This window comes from Carassius auratus, chromosome 36 (assembly GCF_003368295.1).
Source record: "Carassius auratus strain Wakin chromosome 36, ASM336829v1, whole genome shotgun sequence".
NCBI classification, from domain to species: domain Eukaryota; kingdom Metazoa; phylum Chordata; class Actinopteri; order Cypriniformes; family Cyprinidae; genus Carassius; species Carassius auratus.
In genome coordinates, this window is record NC_039278.1 from 14,271,254 (window position 1) to 14,285,966 (window position 14,713).

At 37.6% G+C, this 14,713-nt stretch overlaps 1 protein-coding gene and 1 pseudogene across 9 annotated transcripts in view; both read right to left on the reverse strand.

Annotated features, from left to right (window-relative positions):
- The window catches only part of LOC113055353 (inositol 1,4,5-trisphosphate receptor type 1), a 116,460-nt gene extending 102,064 nt beyond the window's left edge, over positions 1-14,396 (reverse strand). For all 9 annotated transcript variants that reach the window (XM_026221608.1, XM_026221607.1, XM_026221600.1 and 6 more), the window contains exons 1-3: positions 14,196-14,396; positions 11,996-12,109; positions 6,073-6,143 (exon numbers count right to left, since the gene is read on the reverse strand). In XM_026221608.1, coding sequence (XP_026077393.1) covers positions 6,073-6,143; positions 11,996-12,087 — 163 coding nt within the window. In that variant the 5' untranslated portion in view covers positions 12,088-12,109; positions 14,196-14,396. The remainder of the gene's footprint in view (positions 1-6,072; positions 6,144-11,995; positions 12,110-14,195) is intronic.
- On the reverse strand, positions 8,026-8,142 carry LOC113055732 (uncharacterized; annotated as a pseudogene).
- Positions 14,397-14,713: the final 317 nt, after the last annotated feature.

Consider the following 14,713-nt stretch of genomic DNA (forward strand, 5'->3'; position numbering starts at 1 on the left):
AGCTTATGAAATGATCTTCATAAATACATAAGCATATGTGAGGATTTTGAGACTCAATTTCGGCAGACTGAAGTCATTTCGATTAAGCTCAGGGTGTCAAGTAGCAGAAGAGGGCAGACGAGAGAAGTTTAGCTGGAAGATGACAACAGCCTGAAACAGAAGCTGGGTGGAGTACAGCTGAAGGAGAAGGCCATCTTATTGTTAGCATGAAGAAACATGACTGGTTAGCTACCACAGAGACATCAATAAAGAACATTGTAAGGAAACTGGTTGAGGAAATACTCCATCACATTCAAAAGTGACTTCTGGAGGATATTACCTATCCAGTTATAACTGTTCTATCAAATAAAATCAATTTTCCTTGTCATATCTTAAAATCCCGCTAAAGATAATAGTTTCAAATATGCTAAAACGTTAAACATAAATGCTGCTGAGAGTAGAACATTGTCTGTTCAATTGTTGATTAGTTTATTAATTTATTTTGTTAATGACTAATGTCAATATATGTAAATAAATTGTATATTTCCTTGACCAAAACTGTAAATAAAAAAAGATCTATTCACAAAAATAATAAAATAGAAATACAGGTGTTGTGTTTGTTAAAGAGAAACATCTCTAGCGTATTCTCAATAAAGAGTACTTTTTGCTTCAACCAATATTACACTGGAAAGGGAGACCTAGCTCTAACTAGAGCTGTCTGGCTCTCAGCTTCATCCATCAGTCCCTATAAAAACACAACACCTGTCCATCAAAGTCTGTCACACTGAAGCAAGAGTAATGGACAATTCGGCTTCCCATCCATCTGTGTTTAATGAAGCTGACACAAACAAAATACACATGCAGACATAGATAGATATGTTAAGATACACACAATGAACTTCAGACAAACCAACACGCAGCCATACAAAACAAGCTGACAGAGCCTCATCCACCTGCCACATTCACTCATCCTCATGAACAACCACAGATCTGTGTCGGAGCGACTGATTTGCTGTTTGGAGTTAATTAAAGACTTTTACATGAAAAAAAAATATAAGCAGCACAACTGTTTTGAACACTGATAATAATATGATAATCGGCATATTAGAATGATTTAAATGATTAAAAAAAACAAAACATAAAATTATCAACATATGCACCACATTCATGAATAGTTATGTTGCTTTTTTTGTCATCCTGAAATCTTACTAACCCATTCACTTTCATTTGAGAGAAACAACAGCTAGAACATAAACGTAAGCATCGCAAAAAGAAACCCATAAAACATGAGAGCGAGTAAATGATGGCAGAATTTGTTTTCTTGATGAACTTGTTTTTTTAAAGGCACAGTAGCAAAAACAGGCAGTTTAATTTTAGGGGTCAGAGAACGGATGAAAAATGTCACACTAAATTACGACTGTTTTTGATTTAAGAAGCTTTGACTAATGTTCAAAATGGACTTCAGGGGGGAAAAAATGATACAGAAGTGCAGAATATTTTATCACTCTCTCCAACTCCTCAAGCCAAATATGCAGAAAGCCTCAGTTCTCTGAGGAGGAGGACGCCACGGCCTCAGCAGCTTCATGCTGTAGCAAGACAAACTTGGTCAAAAAAGAATACCTGATTAGAAGCCAAATGCCAGTTTTATTGCAATTATGAGGGATATAAACAGCCCCCAAAAATGTAAGGAGTGTAAAGAAAAACTATTCTACATATGCTACTTGCGCACAAACCCCTCAGCTGCACTTAAAAGGTAATATAACAGTGTGAAGCATGTTAAAACATCAACGTCACAGAAAGAAACCCCTTAGATTGGGCAAAGACTCCAGACACTAAACAGCAAGAATTGAGCAGCAGAGTAACTGGCAAGAGCTTGAACATTTCACATGCAAAAACCTCCAACAGCTGGCAATGACAGTTAACTTTACCAGTTCACACAGACACGTTTCAAATCCTGTTTGCATGCTTGTGTTTCAGCCAATACCATTTCAGTGGCAATCCCTGGCTGTCTTTATACCAGCTGTCTTTTGCATACAGTATATACAGTAGAAATGGGAAATTAATCAAAACAAATATTATGAGACGTTTGGGCTGGTTATATGAAATCATTAATTACTGTTATAATATATATTGTTACCTCCTTCAGCCTGAAGCTTATAAATTTCACTTTTGGTGTTAAAGGACCTTTACAGTTGCCAAAAAATATAACTTTTCGAATTATTTGTTATAAAAACAAATAAAAATGCCTAGCCCAGGTAACAAAAATAAATAAATAAATAAATAACACAAAAGTAACCTAATGCATTACTTTCCATAAAAAGTAAACAAGTAATGCAATTAGCTATTTTAGTAACAAAATATTGTAATGTATTACATTTAAAAGTAACTTTACCAAACACTTCCCATAATGTAAACAATACAATTTCTATTAGCCAAAGATGCAAGCCTCCTTTAAGAAATCTGGACTTCATAAATTAGCTGTAAAACTCTAATCTGAGCATCACTAGCTTTTGCCTCTTGGTTTAAGACTGACTGAGACCTTGGAGACAGGTGGGAAAATAATTCACTAAATAAACACACCAACTGGTAAAAAAGTGAGACAGCACATCATGCTAGAATGTGACATGCTGTCATTTAGCGCTATATGAGCAGAAGGGGCTCAGAGGTTTCTCCCAGCATGCCTTAGGCTCAGGTTACACTAAAGATACACCGACAGCAATTGTCTTGGCCAATTCAGATTTCCAATTTTCCAATCGATTCCGATTTGCTTTGATAGCATTTACATACAAAAATACATAATAAAATAAATTATTAAACATTACAATTCCCCTAATCTGGACTAGGTTACAGATGTTCTCTCATTTAAACAACTCTAAAAATGAAGTGCTCTGTGACTGGAAAAGGGTAGAAATGGCCATAATAACAAAACAGATGAAAATATCACTGTTTAAAAAAAAAAAAAACATTTCCCAAACCTTAAATGTGTCATTTTTCACATTAAAGTCTTCTATTGTTTCAATTAATTCAGTTAGAATAATAAGAAACTGTAGAGTTGTTGCAATTCAAATTAAATTAGTATCAGCAACCTCTATATTTCCATTTCAAGAAACACAGAAGCTGCATCTGAACTTGCATTAGATGTATTTACAAAGACTGTTTGATGAAGCTGATGTGACAAATGCATTAATACCTCAAAATTGCAAATGCATAAATAATTTTATAAGTTTAATGTTTTAAATAAGAGAAATAACAATTTCATCTTGCTCCTGAAGAGCTTCATAATATTATGTTTATTCGCATCTCCATCAGCCACACCTGAACCAGCTAATCATGGTCTTCAAGTTAAATGACAGATAGGTGTGTTACTGCTGGAACTAATCTTTATTAGCTTTTTCCCAACAGTCAAATGCATCACATTTCATTGCATCATTCTCAGTTGCACTACACTTAATATAAAACTATCTTTGACCACCTCTATTTTGCCAAAATTGGGTGAGACCTCTTTAGTGAAAACACAAGTAAAAGCATTTTTGTATAGCACCTTTTGAAAGTGTTGCACAATGTATTATTATCACCTGGGATTCCCGTGTGGTCTACTATTTAACAACTACCTTGCTTAGGTTAAAAAAAAAAAAAAGAAAAAAAAACACAACCCAGGCTTATGGGAAAACTCACCCTCAAGTTTATTCCAAGCCTGATAAGTATGAGTTTCTTCTTTAGATATTTTGAGGTATATTGATGGTAGCCACTGACTGACAGCATGGAAATAAAAAAATACTATAGACATCTATAGCTACCATCAACATTTTGGTTAACAACATTCTTCAAAATATCTTTTGTGCTCAACAAAAGAAAGAAACTCATACAGGTTTAGAACAACCTGAGGGCAAATGAATGATGACATCATTTTTGGGTAAACTATACCTTTAAGAAAGCAAACATGGGACAGAAATGTTTCATGAATCACAGGATTCATGAAACACAAATTGCAAGTGGACTAGGTAAGCTACCAAGCAATTTTACTACTACAGAAACACTCAGGTTACTAATGTTACCATTGTTTCCTGAGATAAGAGAATGAGTGTTGTGTTAAAATGCTTTTGGAGAAACTCCTGTTTACTCTGATACTGAAGCCTGATGTGGTCATGTTTGTTTTGCTGCACACCCCAATGGCGCTTTAAACCACTAAAAGGAGAGGAACTGAAATCTGTATAAATCAGCTCTGAGTGCCATTTCATCCGAATTTTTTTGTCTAAAGCAAGAGTCATTGATTCGCATGCAACCTTATAGCATGGCAGCATACGCAATGCTCATTCCGTTATCTCAGGGAACTGAGGTTGTGTTAGTAACCCGAAAATTGACAAATTTCAAATTGACATGCTTATGGGGAACATGCCCAATCGCGCCATGCAATAAGTAAGTGTAGAACGAATCTGCTCTGCAAGCACAGCCTCGAAGCACTCGTACTGAGGGTTCCTGTAAGCATGGGCCAATAATGAGACCCAAGCCCAAGACCCAAAGAAATCTGTACCTTGACTTCCAAGTTATAAAACCTGGTGAAGGTAGACTGCGACAACCATCCAGCGCCACACAAATATCAACAATAGAAGTCCCTTTGGACCAAGCCCAGGAGGAGGCCATTTCTCTGGTGTAGTGGGCCCTCTCACTGATAGGGCACCGCAAGCCTGCTGAGGCGTAACACAAGCCTACAGAATTCACTATCCATTGAGATAGTGTATCTTCTTTGTGACTGGGCAGCAATTTAGAGCAGCCTTCAAAGCACACAAAGAGCTGCTCTGAGTGTCTAAACAGAGGAATCACAGAGGAAGTGACCGATATGAAGCAGAGCATCCTCTGGAAAGCCGTGAGGGGAAGTGAAGTCCCTAATTTGAGCTTGGTGCTTCAAAAAATGGGTAGCATTTGGCATCCGGGGTGAGGCTGAAGCCTAGGGTCAGGTTCAGGCTGGGGCTGAGGCAGTGCAGCTTGGCATGTGAGAAGTTTAGCTGAACATCGCTTCACTGTCTCTGCTTGTGCAAGGCTCGGATAGGTACAGTCCGCACGAGCAGAGTCTGTGCACGCAGGAGCACTTCCGGCCGATTGCCGAAAGCGCATTTTAAGCAAGAAACGTCTGGTTCCGATTTCTGGCTGGTGAACCGGTGCATCCCTAGTGAGAGCAGTGAAAATAGAGGGATTAACACAAGTAGGTGGTGTGCCACATCCAGGTAAGTTCCTTGTGAACTGCTGGCAGGAGCGGAGAGGGCCATTGGTGCGAAGGATGTTGACCACTCGTCAAGGAGGTCAAGGGTGGGCTCTTCTGGACACTTAGTTAGAATGCGGATCAGCTCGCTGTCCATGCTTGGCCATTTTGTTTGTGTCAGAGGCAGAGCTCTTTGCCGGAACACACCCATTCTTCAGCATCTAAAGCCATTAATGACATGGATCCATCTACGACAGCTTCCTCCTAAAATCAAGCCACTTGCAGCTGACAAGGGGAACCGATCCTCATGTGTGACCCACACAGGCGAATCTACTTGTGATTTTATAACATCAATAACTGCTTTATTTATTCCAAAACACAAGTATCTTAATGATATTTTTGTATTTTGTATTTTATTACAAGTTGGCCAACAGCACCCTTCAAGTAAATAAAACACTTTACTAGACAGGCATTAGGACCCTGGGGAGGCTGCTGCTGCTGCTGCTGCTACTGCACATACTAGTAACTGTTGACTCTATCGCACACTAGACACATCATTCTGTACGTGCATTCTCAGATTAAATGTGTTGAACAGTGAATCATTCTGGCAAAAGTTATCTTCAAGAATGACCACAATGCTGATGTGACCTCATTGCTAGCACACCCTGAGCACATGAGCTATTCGTCTTATCGTCAAGGCATTTCAACTTTTTTTCCAAATCGTTTTAATATTTTGTTGATAATACTGTGCATCCCTAAAAATCCTTTAAATAAAGGCATAAAAGAAACCAAAAATGTTATTCACCAGGTCTGACATATCTTCCACAGAGATCTCCAAAACATTTCTGTATAGCACCTAAGATTCCGAAGATGCAGAGACACAAATGTGGCCTTACCTCGAAATTTCTTAGGAGGGTTGTTTAGGTCCCCAGATTCTGGTTGTACCACACAGCGGTCATCCACCAAACTGCAGAGATGAGAGACATGAGTCAGAGAACTTCTCTGGAGGCAGCATACTGAGTATCTCTATTTTTATTCAGCTAATTATCACATTTTCTGCACTGATCGTGGGGTAAGAAACTTCAAGAGTTCAGAGTTCTACAGTGCTATTTGTAGCTAACAGCATGACAAAAAACACTATTTAAAATAACATGCAATCAAATTAGACTTCTGTTAGTATAGAGGTCATCAATTAGCTAGCATACCCATGAAAGTTGGCAAATTTATCATTTACAGTCTTTTTATCTGGAAAATGGAAAACACATAAACAACCTAAAATATTAAATATTAATAAATTATATAAATTAAATTAAATAATGTAATAGAAAATTACCAAGGATACTAAAGAAGGATATTTACTATAATACTAAATAAGGAATTATTCTGCAAACCTTACACTATTTGATCAGACATTAGGATCTAGAATGAATTTGTCCAGCAGACACAAAAATTATAATTAAATTCAAATATATAATACACATTAGTTCATAAGGTTTTGTTTTTTAGTTAGTCCAGCACAGGGACATAATAAAACAGCCCTTTGCTCAGGGTAAATCAGTAAGGAATACTGTGTTAGAAAAATGCTTTATTTTACATGTGAAGTATTACAGTATTACTGTACAGAAAAATAAACAATTGTCACATCAAGAGGCCTTTGTGTTTCCTGAAAGTTTTATCTGCTTCAGTGTAAGTGCCAGGGTGTTATCTTGTATGCTCATTATGAGCAGCAAATGTCAATTTATAATGATAAAATCATTCAGTGATAATGTAATGACACCAAAATTTGCCTCTCATCATACCTTCTCTTCTATAGCTCTTAAGATCCACAGTGAGTCACTGCTAATCTAATTCTTATTTCACACAGTAGTTAAATACACTTCTGTTTAGTTATGGAAACAGTGACAAACACATTTTATAACCAAAGCGAGTCAGTGGCTATATGAACAGAACCGCAGCTGACATTATTGTACAGTGGAGATCAAAATTAGAGAGCAACCTTCAATTTCCTAAATTTCAAGGCCAGTGCTTAGTCCTTGTGAAGTTATCCTATCAGGAGTAGAAGAGCAGTTTTTAAGCATATTTCATAATTTAATTGTATTCTGCAGCACAGTATAAAAAAACTATTTGAGATATTTGAAAAAGAACTCTCACACCTACTCAGACCTACAAGTTATTGGTGTTAATCTAGCAACTGATGTTAATTTCCTTAATTACATGACAAACCTTATTTAACTGACAGCATTCCTCTAATTTTCACTGAGATTGCAAGATGATTGCTCTAAGGTTACTGAAACCCTGCAACAGGAAGCAGTCCAGGTGACGGCCAAAGGGACGACCTTTTCAGCCATTGCAAGAGAAGCTTCATTTCAGATCTTTAATTTCTAGAATATTGCATCTTTACAATGACACTAATTAATTTAAGCACCACAAATAGGCTGGTCATCCAGGTAAAACCAATGCAAGAGAAGGCAGGATAATGCAGAGACTCTTAATGGGGAATTGGCTCAACACTGCAACTGGAATTGCTCGCCAGTTCCAAAATAAAAAGGGTATGAATCAGTCTCTGCATCTTTAAGAGAAAAGCCAATCGGTGGATATGGGGATTGTTAGGAGGCCATGATGGTCAGAGGCCAATGGGCGAATTTAGCCAGGATGCCGAGGTCATACCTCTACCCTTTTTTCGAAAGACATCCTTGGATTTTTAATGCCCACATAGAGTCATGACCTCGGTTTAACGTCTCATCCGAAGGACCGTGCTTGTTGACATAGTGTCCCCATCAATACACTGGGGCACTAGAACCCACTGAGACCACAGGGTGAGCACCCCCTGCTTGCCTAACTAGCACCTCTTCCAGCAGCAACCTAGTTTTCCCAGGAGGTCTCCCATCCAGGTACTGACCAGGCTCAGCCCTGCTTAGCTTCAGTGGGCAACCGGTCTTGGGCTCCAGGGTGATATGGCTGCCGGCTATGCAAGACAATACTCCCGTCACACTGCAAAGTGGGTTCATTGAGGCTAAGAACACTAAAATAATGAAATGACCGGCCCAGAGTCCTGAACTAATCTAATCAACACACCACTAATCAACTAAAAATTTCTCCAAATCATTAGCAAAGAAGTTATGGTTAAGAAACTAGAGTCACAGAACTGTGGACGAGACTGAAAGAAGAGTGGACCGCGCAGTGTGAGAAACTAGTGAGGTCCTGTGGTCATTTAAAGCAGTGGCCTCTACAATTCCTGCTCATTTTTGACAGCTGTAACCCTTCATTCGTGCTACAGTGGTAACTGTTCTCTATTTTTGATCACAATGTTTTCCAAAATAAATTATTTTGTTGAAATGCATTGGTCATTTTGATCTTCATTGTATTTTCTAGTAATTTGTTTTGGTCATCAATTTCTCTCAAATTATAAAAAAAAAAAGAAAAAACAGAAAAGAGAGATATGGTGGAGGGATTTTTTATTCTGTTGAAATATCCAACTCAATATTTAAAAGTTAAAATCCAATAAAAATAAATCTTTGACAGCAACTCCAAGCAAGAGTCTGGTCATACCCTTATACTGTATATTATTGGCAGCATTTCAAAATTTAGTAAGCTGCAAGCCAGATCTGCAATTTCTGGGCATCATACATGCATTCGAGAGAAAAAATAAACCTGCACAGAATTTCTGGGCTTCAAATAGCATCTGAATGTGTAAATCAAACCTACACTACATTTTTTGCCATCAAACATAAAAAAAGAAATATATATATATATATATATATATATATATATATATATATATATATATATATATATATATACACACACAAAAGCACTATATATTAATACAGTATTTCTATATAAATGTTGAATTGGAATTGAACCTACACAGCATTTTTGAGCATCATAAGAAAATTTAAAAATACTAATTCAAACTAACACTGCATTTCTGGTAATCATAATATTTCATGCTTCTAAATTAGACGTTTCATTGCAATACATGTTTCTAAAGCAACAAATAAGCATATTATAATGATTTCTGAAGGATCGTGTGACACTGGAGACTGCGGTAATGGCTGATGAAAATTCAACTCTGCATCACGAGGATAAATTACATTGTAAAATATAAAATAGAAAACCGTTCTTTTAATTTGTAATATTTCAGAGTATTATTGCTTTAACTCATTTTAAATCAAATAAATGCAGCATTGATGAACATAAGAGACTTATGTCAAAAAACACTTTAATCGTTTTGAATGGTAATGAAAGGAAGCTACACAGAACTGTGATCATCACAGGTGTATTCGAACATCTAAATTGAATTTGCACATAATGTCAATTTTAGATACAATTGGCCTTTCAAAACAAAAATGCAGTCTAGGTAACTTACTAGAGTTTTAAAGCATGAAAAAATATTATATGCTAGTACATTTCAGTATAAGTAGTCTAAAAGTATTCAGAGGCTTTAAAACACTTGATATTGTCAAAAGTATTCAAATGCACCAGCAACAAGTCTATGTAATTTGCATATTGTTTTCATCCATTGCCTGACAGGTGAATTTCACACTCTCCAGTCACTAATGTACAGGTGGCTTTGGTCTTTCGTTCCGTTTGCACCTGACTGACTGTCAGTACTCATCACACCAGCGTTGTGTCCTTTCTGGTTCCCTGTGCCCAGCTGTAGGCCAGGTGGCTCATTATCCCATCCGTGGTAAGGTCACTCGGTGGCACGGAGACAAACACTACACACTACGTATGCCAGTGAAGCTAAATATAGCCGTGGCTCATGAGTATGTGCACACAGTAGCAGGGCAGAGAAAGTGATTACAATGCACAACAACTGCACAGCGGAAACAGATGAGATCTATCAATGTTCTGTTTTTCAAAGACACAAGATTGCTTTTGTTGGCATGGATGGGTGACGTGGGGCAGACGTGAGTGTGTGTGTGTGTGTGGTCACATCACGCAGGCTGGCAAAGGGAGCTGATTGCCAGGAGGTGGCTGGCTGTGATTATGCGAAGATGGCACAATCTCATTTCCAGGGGAAGGACGTGAGGAGGGCAGCGTTGAGGCTTGGCTTCATTTATGTGAAGTGTGGGAGCAGAATACAGAAACATGAATGGAGGAGACAGCAACTACAATCATTTTTTTGTCCTGTATTAATACACTATCTCTTATTGGGGGTCACGAAGCAAAAAGGGGTCACAGGTCGTTAGCAGTAAGGAAATATGATGCTATATAAAAATATTAAAATGCATAATTAGTGAAATTTTGTTGGTGAAATCTAGTCATTTCAATAAGTATCTGTGTAATCTGTAATGTGCCCCCTCCTTGCATATCAAAATAATTCTGACTTAACTTTTAAAGTTGACATAAAATTCAACCATACAAAGGTGCGGTCACATTAACCAAAATTCCAGGGGCAAAACTTTCATTTCATTAAAAACCTGCTTGATTGGTATTCCCATGAGATTTAGCTCATGTTCAAGCTCATCACATGTATTCATATAAACTATTTTCTAAGTGCATGTCATTGATCTTATTGTGAATTATTTATTCATGCATATGTGCAATTGGTAACATTTAACAATACAACTTCTTTTTTAACATTAGTTTTTAGTTACCAACCTGATTAGTTAACATGAACCAACATTAAAATATACTTAATATAAATTTCAAAATGTACTATTATTTTATTAAAATCAAAAGCTGTGTCTGTTTATGTTTAATAGATCTGAGCTATTCAGAGAGAGAAATTCAGAGAGAAATCGCGGCCTAGTGGTTAGAGAGTATGACTCCTAAACCTAGGGTTGTGGGTTCGAGTCCCGGGTCGGCAATAACACGACTAAGGTGTCCTCGAGCAAGGCACCGAACCCCAAACTGCTCCCCGTGCGCCGCAGCATAAATGGCTGCCCACTGCTCCAGGTGTGTGTTCACTGCTGTGTGTGTGCACTTTGGATGGGTTAAATGCAGACCACGAATTATGAGTATGGGAATAGAAGACAATGCTGAATAAAGTCGTTATTTTTGTACCAAAATGTATTTTCGATGCTTCAACAAATTCTAACTGACCCTCTGATGTCACATGGACTACTTTGATGATGTTTTTATTAACTTTCTGGACATGGACAGTAGACCGTACATACGTTTTCAATGTAGGGACAGAGAGCTCTCGGGACTATATATAAAATATCTTAAACTGTATTCCGAAGATGAACAGAGGTCTTACGGGTTTGGAACGACATGAGGGTGAGTCATTAATTACATAATTTTAATATTTGGGTGAACTAACCCTTTAAACCCGTCCCTGCAGGCTCACATCCTTCCGCCTCCACTTTAAAAGTGCAGTGCCCACATCTCAAAATAAAAATCAACAACCAATGAAATGAACCAAGTCTCTGCCACACATATTGTTCTGTTACACTTGGATGTACATCACAATATGGCAGTAATGATCTGTTGCTGTTACCGTTTCAGAAGAAAACGCTTCACATATTTGTACTGAGACCAAATATGTGCCAACCCTGAAACAAAATGTAAGCGATCTGACTTTTAAGACCCAGAACAGAGACTTTTGCCTTGGACTAGAGAGTAACCACCTACAGTATATGCAACTGTCATTCATCATACCATTGCACATCAGAAATCATCACTCTAAAAAAGAAAAAGTACAAGAAAAAAAAAAACCACATCATTTCTCTTCTCAGTTACTTCTCATTTCTGAGTGTTGTACATTCATTTTCTCCTTCCTCTTGCACTCCTGTTTTTTCATCAAGTTCCTCTTATTTAAAACGCTGATATTTACACAGTGGGGTGATGACATGACGGTGGTTGTCTTACCCTAAAGTGCTGATAAATCCATTGGTGGATCCCTCCGCATACAGGGAGCAGATGTCCCCGATGTGGAGGAAGCTGGACATTTTGTCGGACATTTGGCTCAACTTTTCGGTGTGTCTGTGGAAGAGATAATAAACAGATTAAGGTGCAATAAAATCAGCATACAGTAATACCAATTTGTCCTTTATTCATCTTATTTAGACATGTAGGTTATCATCAGACATGGAGATAGCGAGACAATAATAGCGGGAGGGCCATGGGGATGCATTCGAGAAAATGAGAATGTGCCTTTTACAGATGGCCTAGTTTTTGAAAGGAATTCAAGGTCCTTCCGCTGTATGGGTGGATAATGAGAAAAGCACTAGAAAATACAGCTGTGCTATGTGCTGAAAAGACACTTAATTACGTACACATTTTGTGGATTCTTTGCAATGCACTGTCTGTACCTTTCTAGAAGGCTAAAATTCAATGCCCTTCATTGAACACATGTTTTATGCAATGCAAAATTAAAGATTTGGTTTTCTATGCGTTGTTGCATTCATAGTATTTATTATACATTATAATGAAGCACTGATTAGAAGACTGAAATATGCTCTAAGATATAAAGCATCAAATAGTGTATAACAAAGCATCCGTTAGAACTACTTTGTTCTCATATAAGTGCAGATTTTTGGGGGCATAGAAAATATCAGCAATATGTATCACTTTATGTTTAGGCTAATGGATCATATAGCACAAGCAATAGATCAAATTAACAAATATGTACTCAGATGATGTATTATTCACTTGCAGCTAATTCATTTCTCCTCAGTGATAGTACATTGAGTCAACGCTACATTCAGATTGAGATGAAGTTCAATCAATGAAGACAAGACCAGAGAACATCAATAAGGAACAGGGCAGGCTGCACATATGCTCAATATAGGCCTATCAGAGTAATACAAACAAATCCATTGTTGACAGTGTTGATATAATATCTGCCTTTATCTAAACTGACAGTTTATGCACTATTGGCAAAAGAATGGAACTTTGTTTTCTTTATCCGATTACAAAGGCTAAAGACTAATTATTATTTGAACAGTAAACATGCTCTTCCGGTGAAATTTCCATTGATAAACCACATCATGCACTCATGCTCTGTTTGAAATTCAAATATTAGACAAGTGTATAATGCAGATGTTTACTTTATTTTATCACACAGCTTTCTGGAATTCTGATTGGTCAGTAATGACATTAAGCAATCAAATGTTTATGATATTATCATGTGTGTGTGTGTGTATTCATCTCTAAAAGGAACAAATTAATACTCTCAACAATGTTTCATATCAATTTATTTACATATTTTCAAATACCACATAAGTTTAATGGCATAGTAAACATGTTGAATAATTGTATGATGAAAAGCTAATCAAACCTAACCAATTTTCAAGGTTATACAAGAATTCTTGCTGTAAAAACAAGGAAGGTGAAACGCAGTGCAACTGGCCAAACGATTTACTCCAGCGGTTTCTGCCTTTTACATTCTCCTTAAAAACATGTCATTTTCCTGTCAACTGTAAAGCATGCTATCTGGGAATCTTAAAAATCTTTGAAAACCTCCACATTAAAAAGTTAAACAGTATGTGGCCTGTAAAAAACTGACTGGAGTCGCTTCTTTTTACTGTAAGGGGATTTAATTGTGGAGGCCGGATTTGTCCGATTTTTCAAACTATAGTTCCTATGTATGGAAAATAGTTTTACACAGACATAAAGGCTACAGGTGAGACATCAATATTGACAATGAGATCAAACAGAAAACCTTACATCGACAGGTGATGATAATAATCAGCCTCCCTAGCGGTGCAGTTTTTGCTAAACGAACAGCTTCAATCCAGAAAGACACTATAAACACTTACACGGTGAAGCCGACTGCAGAATAATATATTTTAAACGACTTTATCGACTATCTCGAGGATGTCTGCGGTCCACCTGCCTCCTCCAGCAGCACTTGACAGTTACATGGAAACATTGTAATATTGTTACATTGTTACTGCGACAACATCAATCAGTTCACCGAACGTCTTCATTGATACACTGTAACACGCTGTCAAACTTCCGTTCTGCTCTCACTGATGGATGCATCAGTCATATAACGTTATCCCTTGCCTGACGCTGAGGTCTCCTTTCGCGGTACAGTAACAGCAAGACTTCAGCCGAACTTTACCTTCTTCAGAAGAACACCGTGGCGGGAATAAAACACGGGCGGTGTGGTCAGCGGCACAACTGCTCCGGCCGGGATTCCTCGTGTAATTCCATGATATGTGGATGTCCCCCAATTGAAAATCGCGGCGTCTAGTTGCCAGTTGGATTCTGTCCGCACTTGTCCGCTTTCTCACCACCTCCACATGAGCCCTGAAGCTCCACCCCCATAACTGAACGCGCATCGGGAGTGAGAGATGATGGGTAATGGAGTTCTGAATCTATACACAACCAATAGAGAGAGAGAGATGATAGATAGATAGATAGATAGATAGATAGATAGATAGATAGATAGATAGATAGATAGATAGATAGATAGATAGATAGATAGATAGATAGATAGAGTTACACATACTATTTTTCCAAAAACAAGCATATGTTCTTTCTTTTTTCTAAAGGCCGAACAGTGTGTCCTTAAAAGGAATGGGGAGGAGCTTTTGAGTTCATGAGGTCGCTGACTGTCAAAAAAACAAAAGAAGCTGT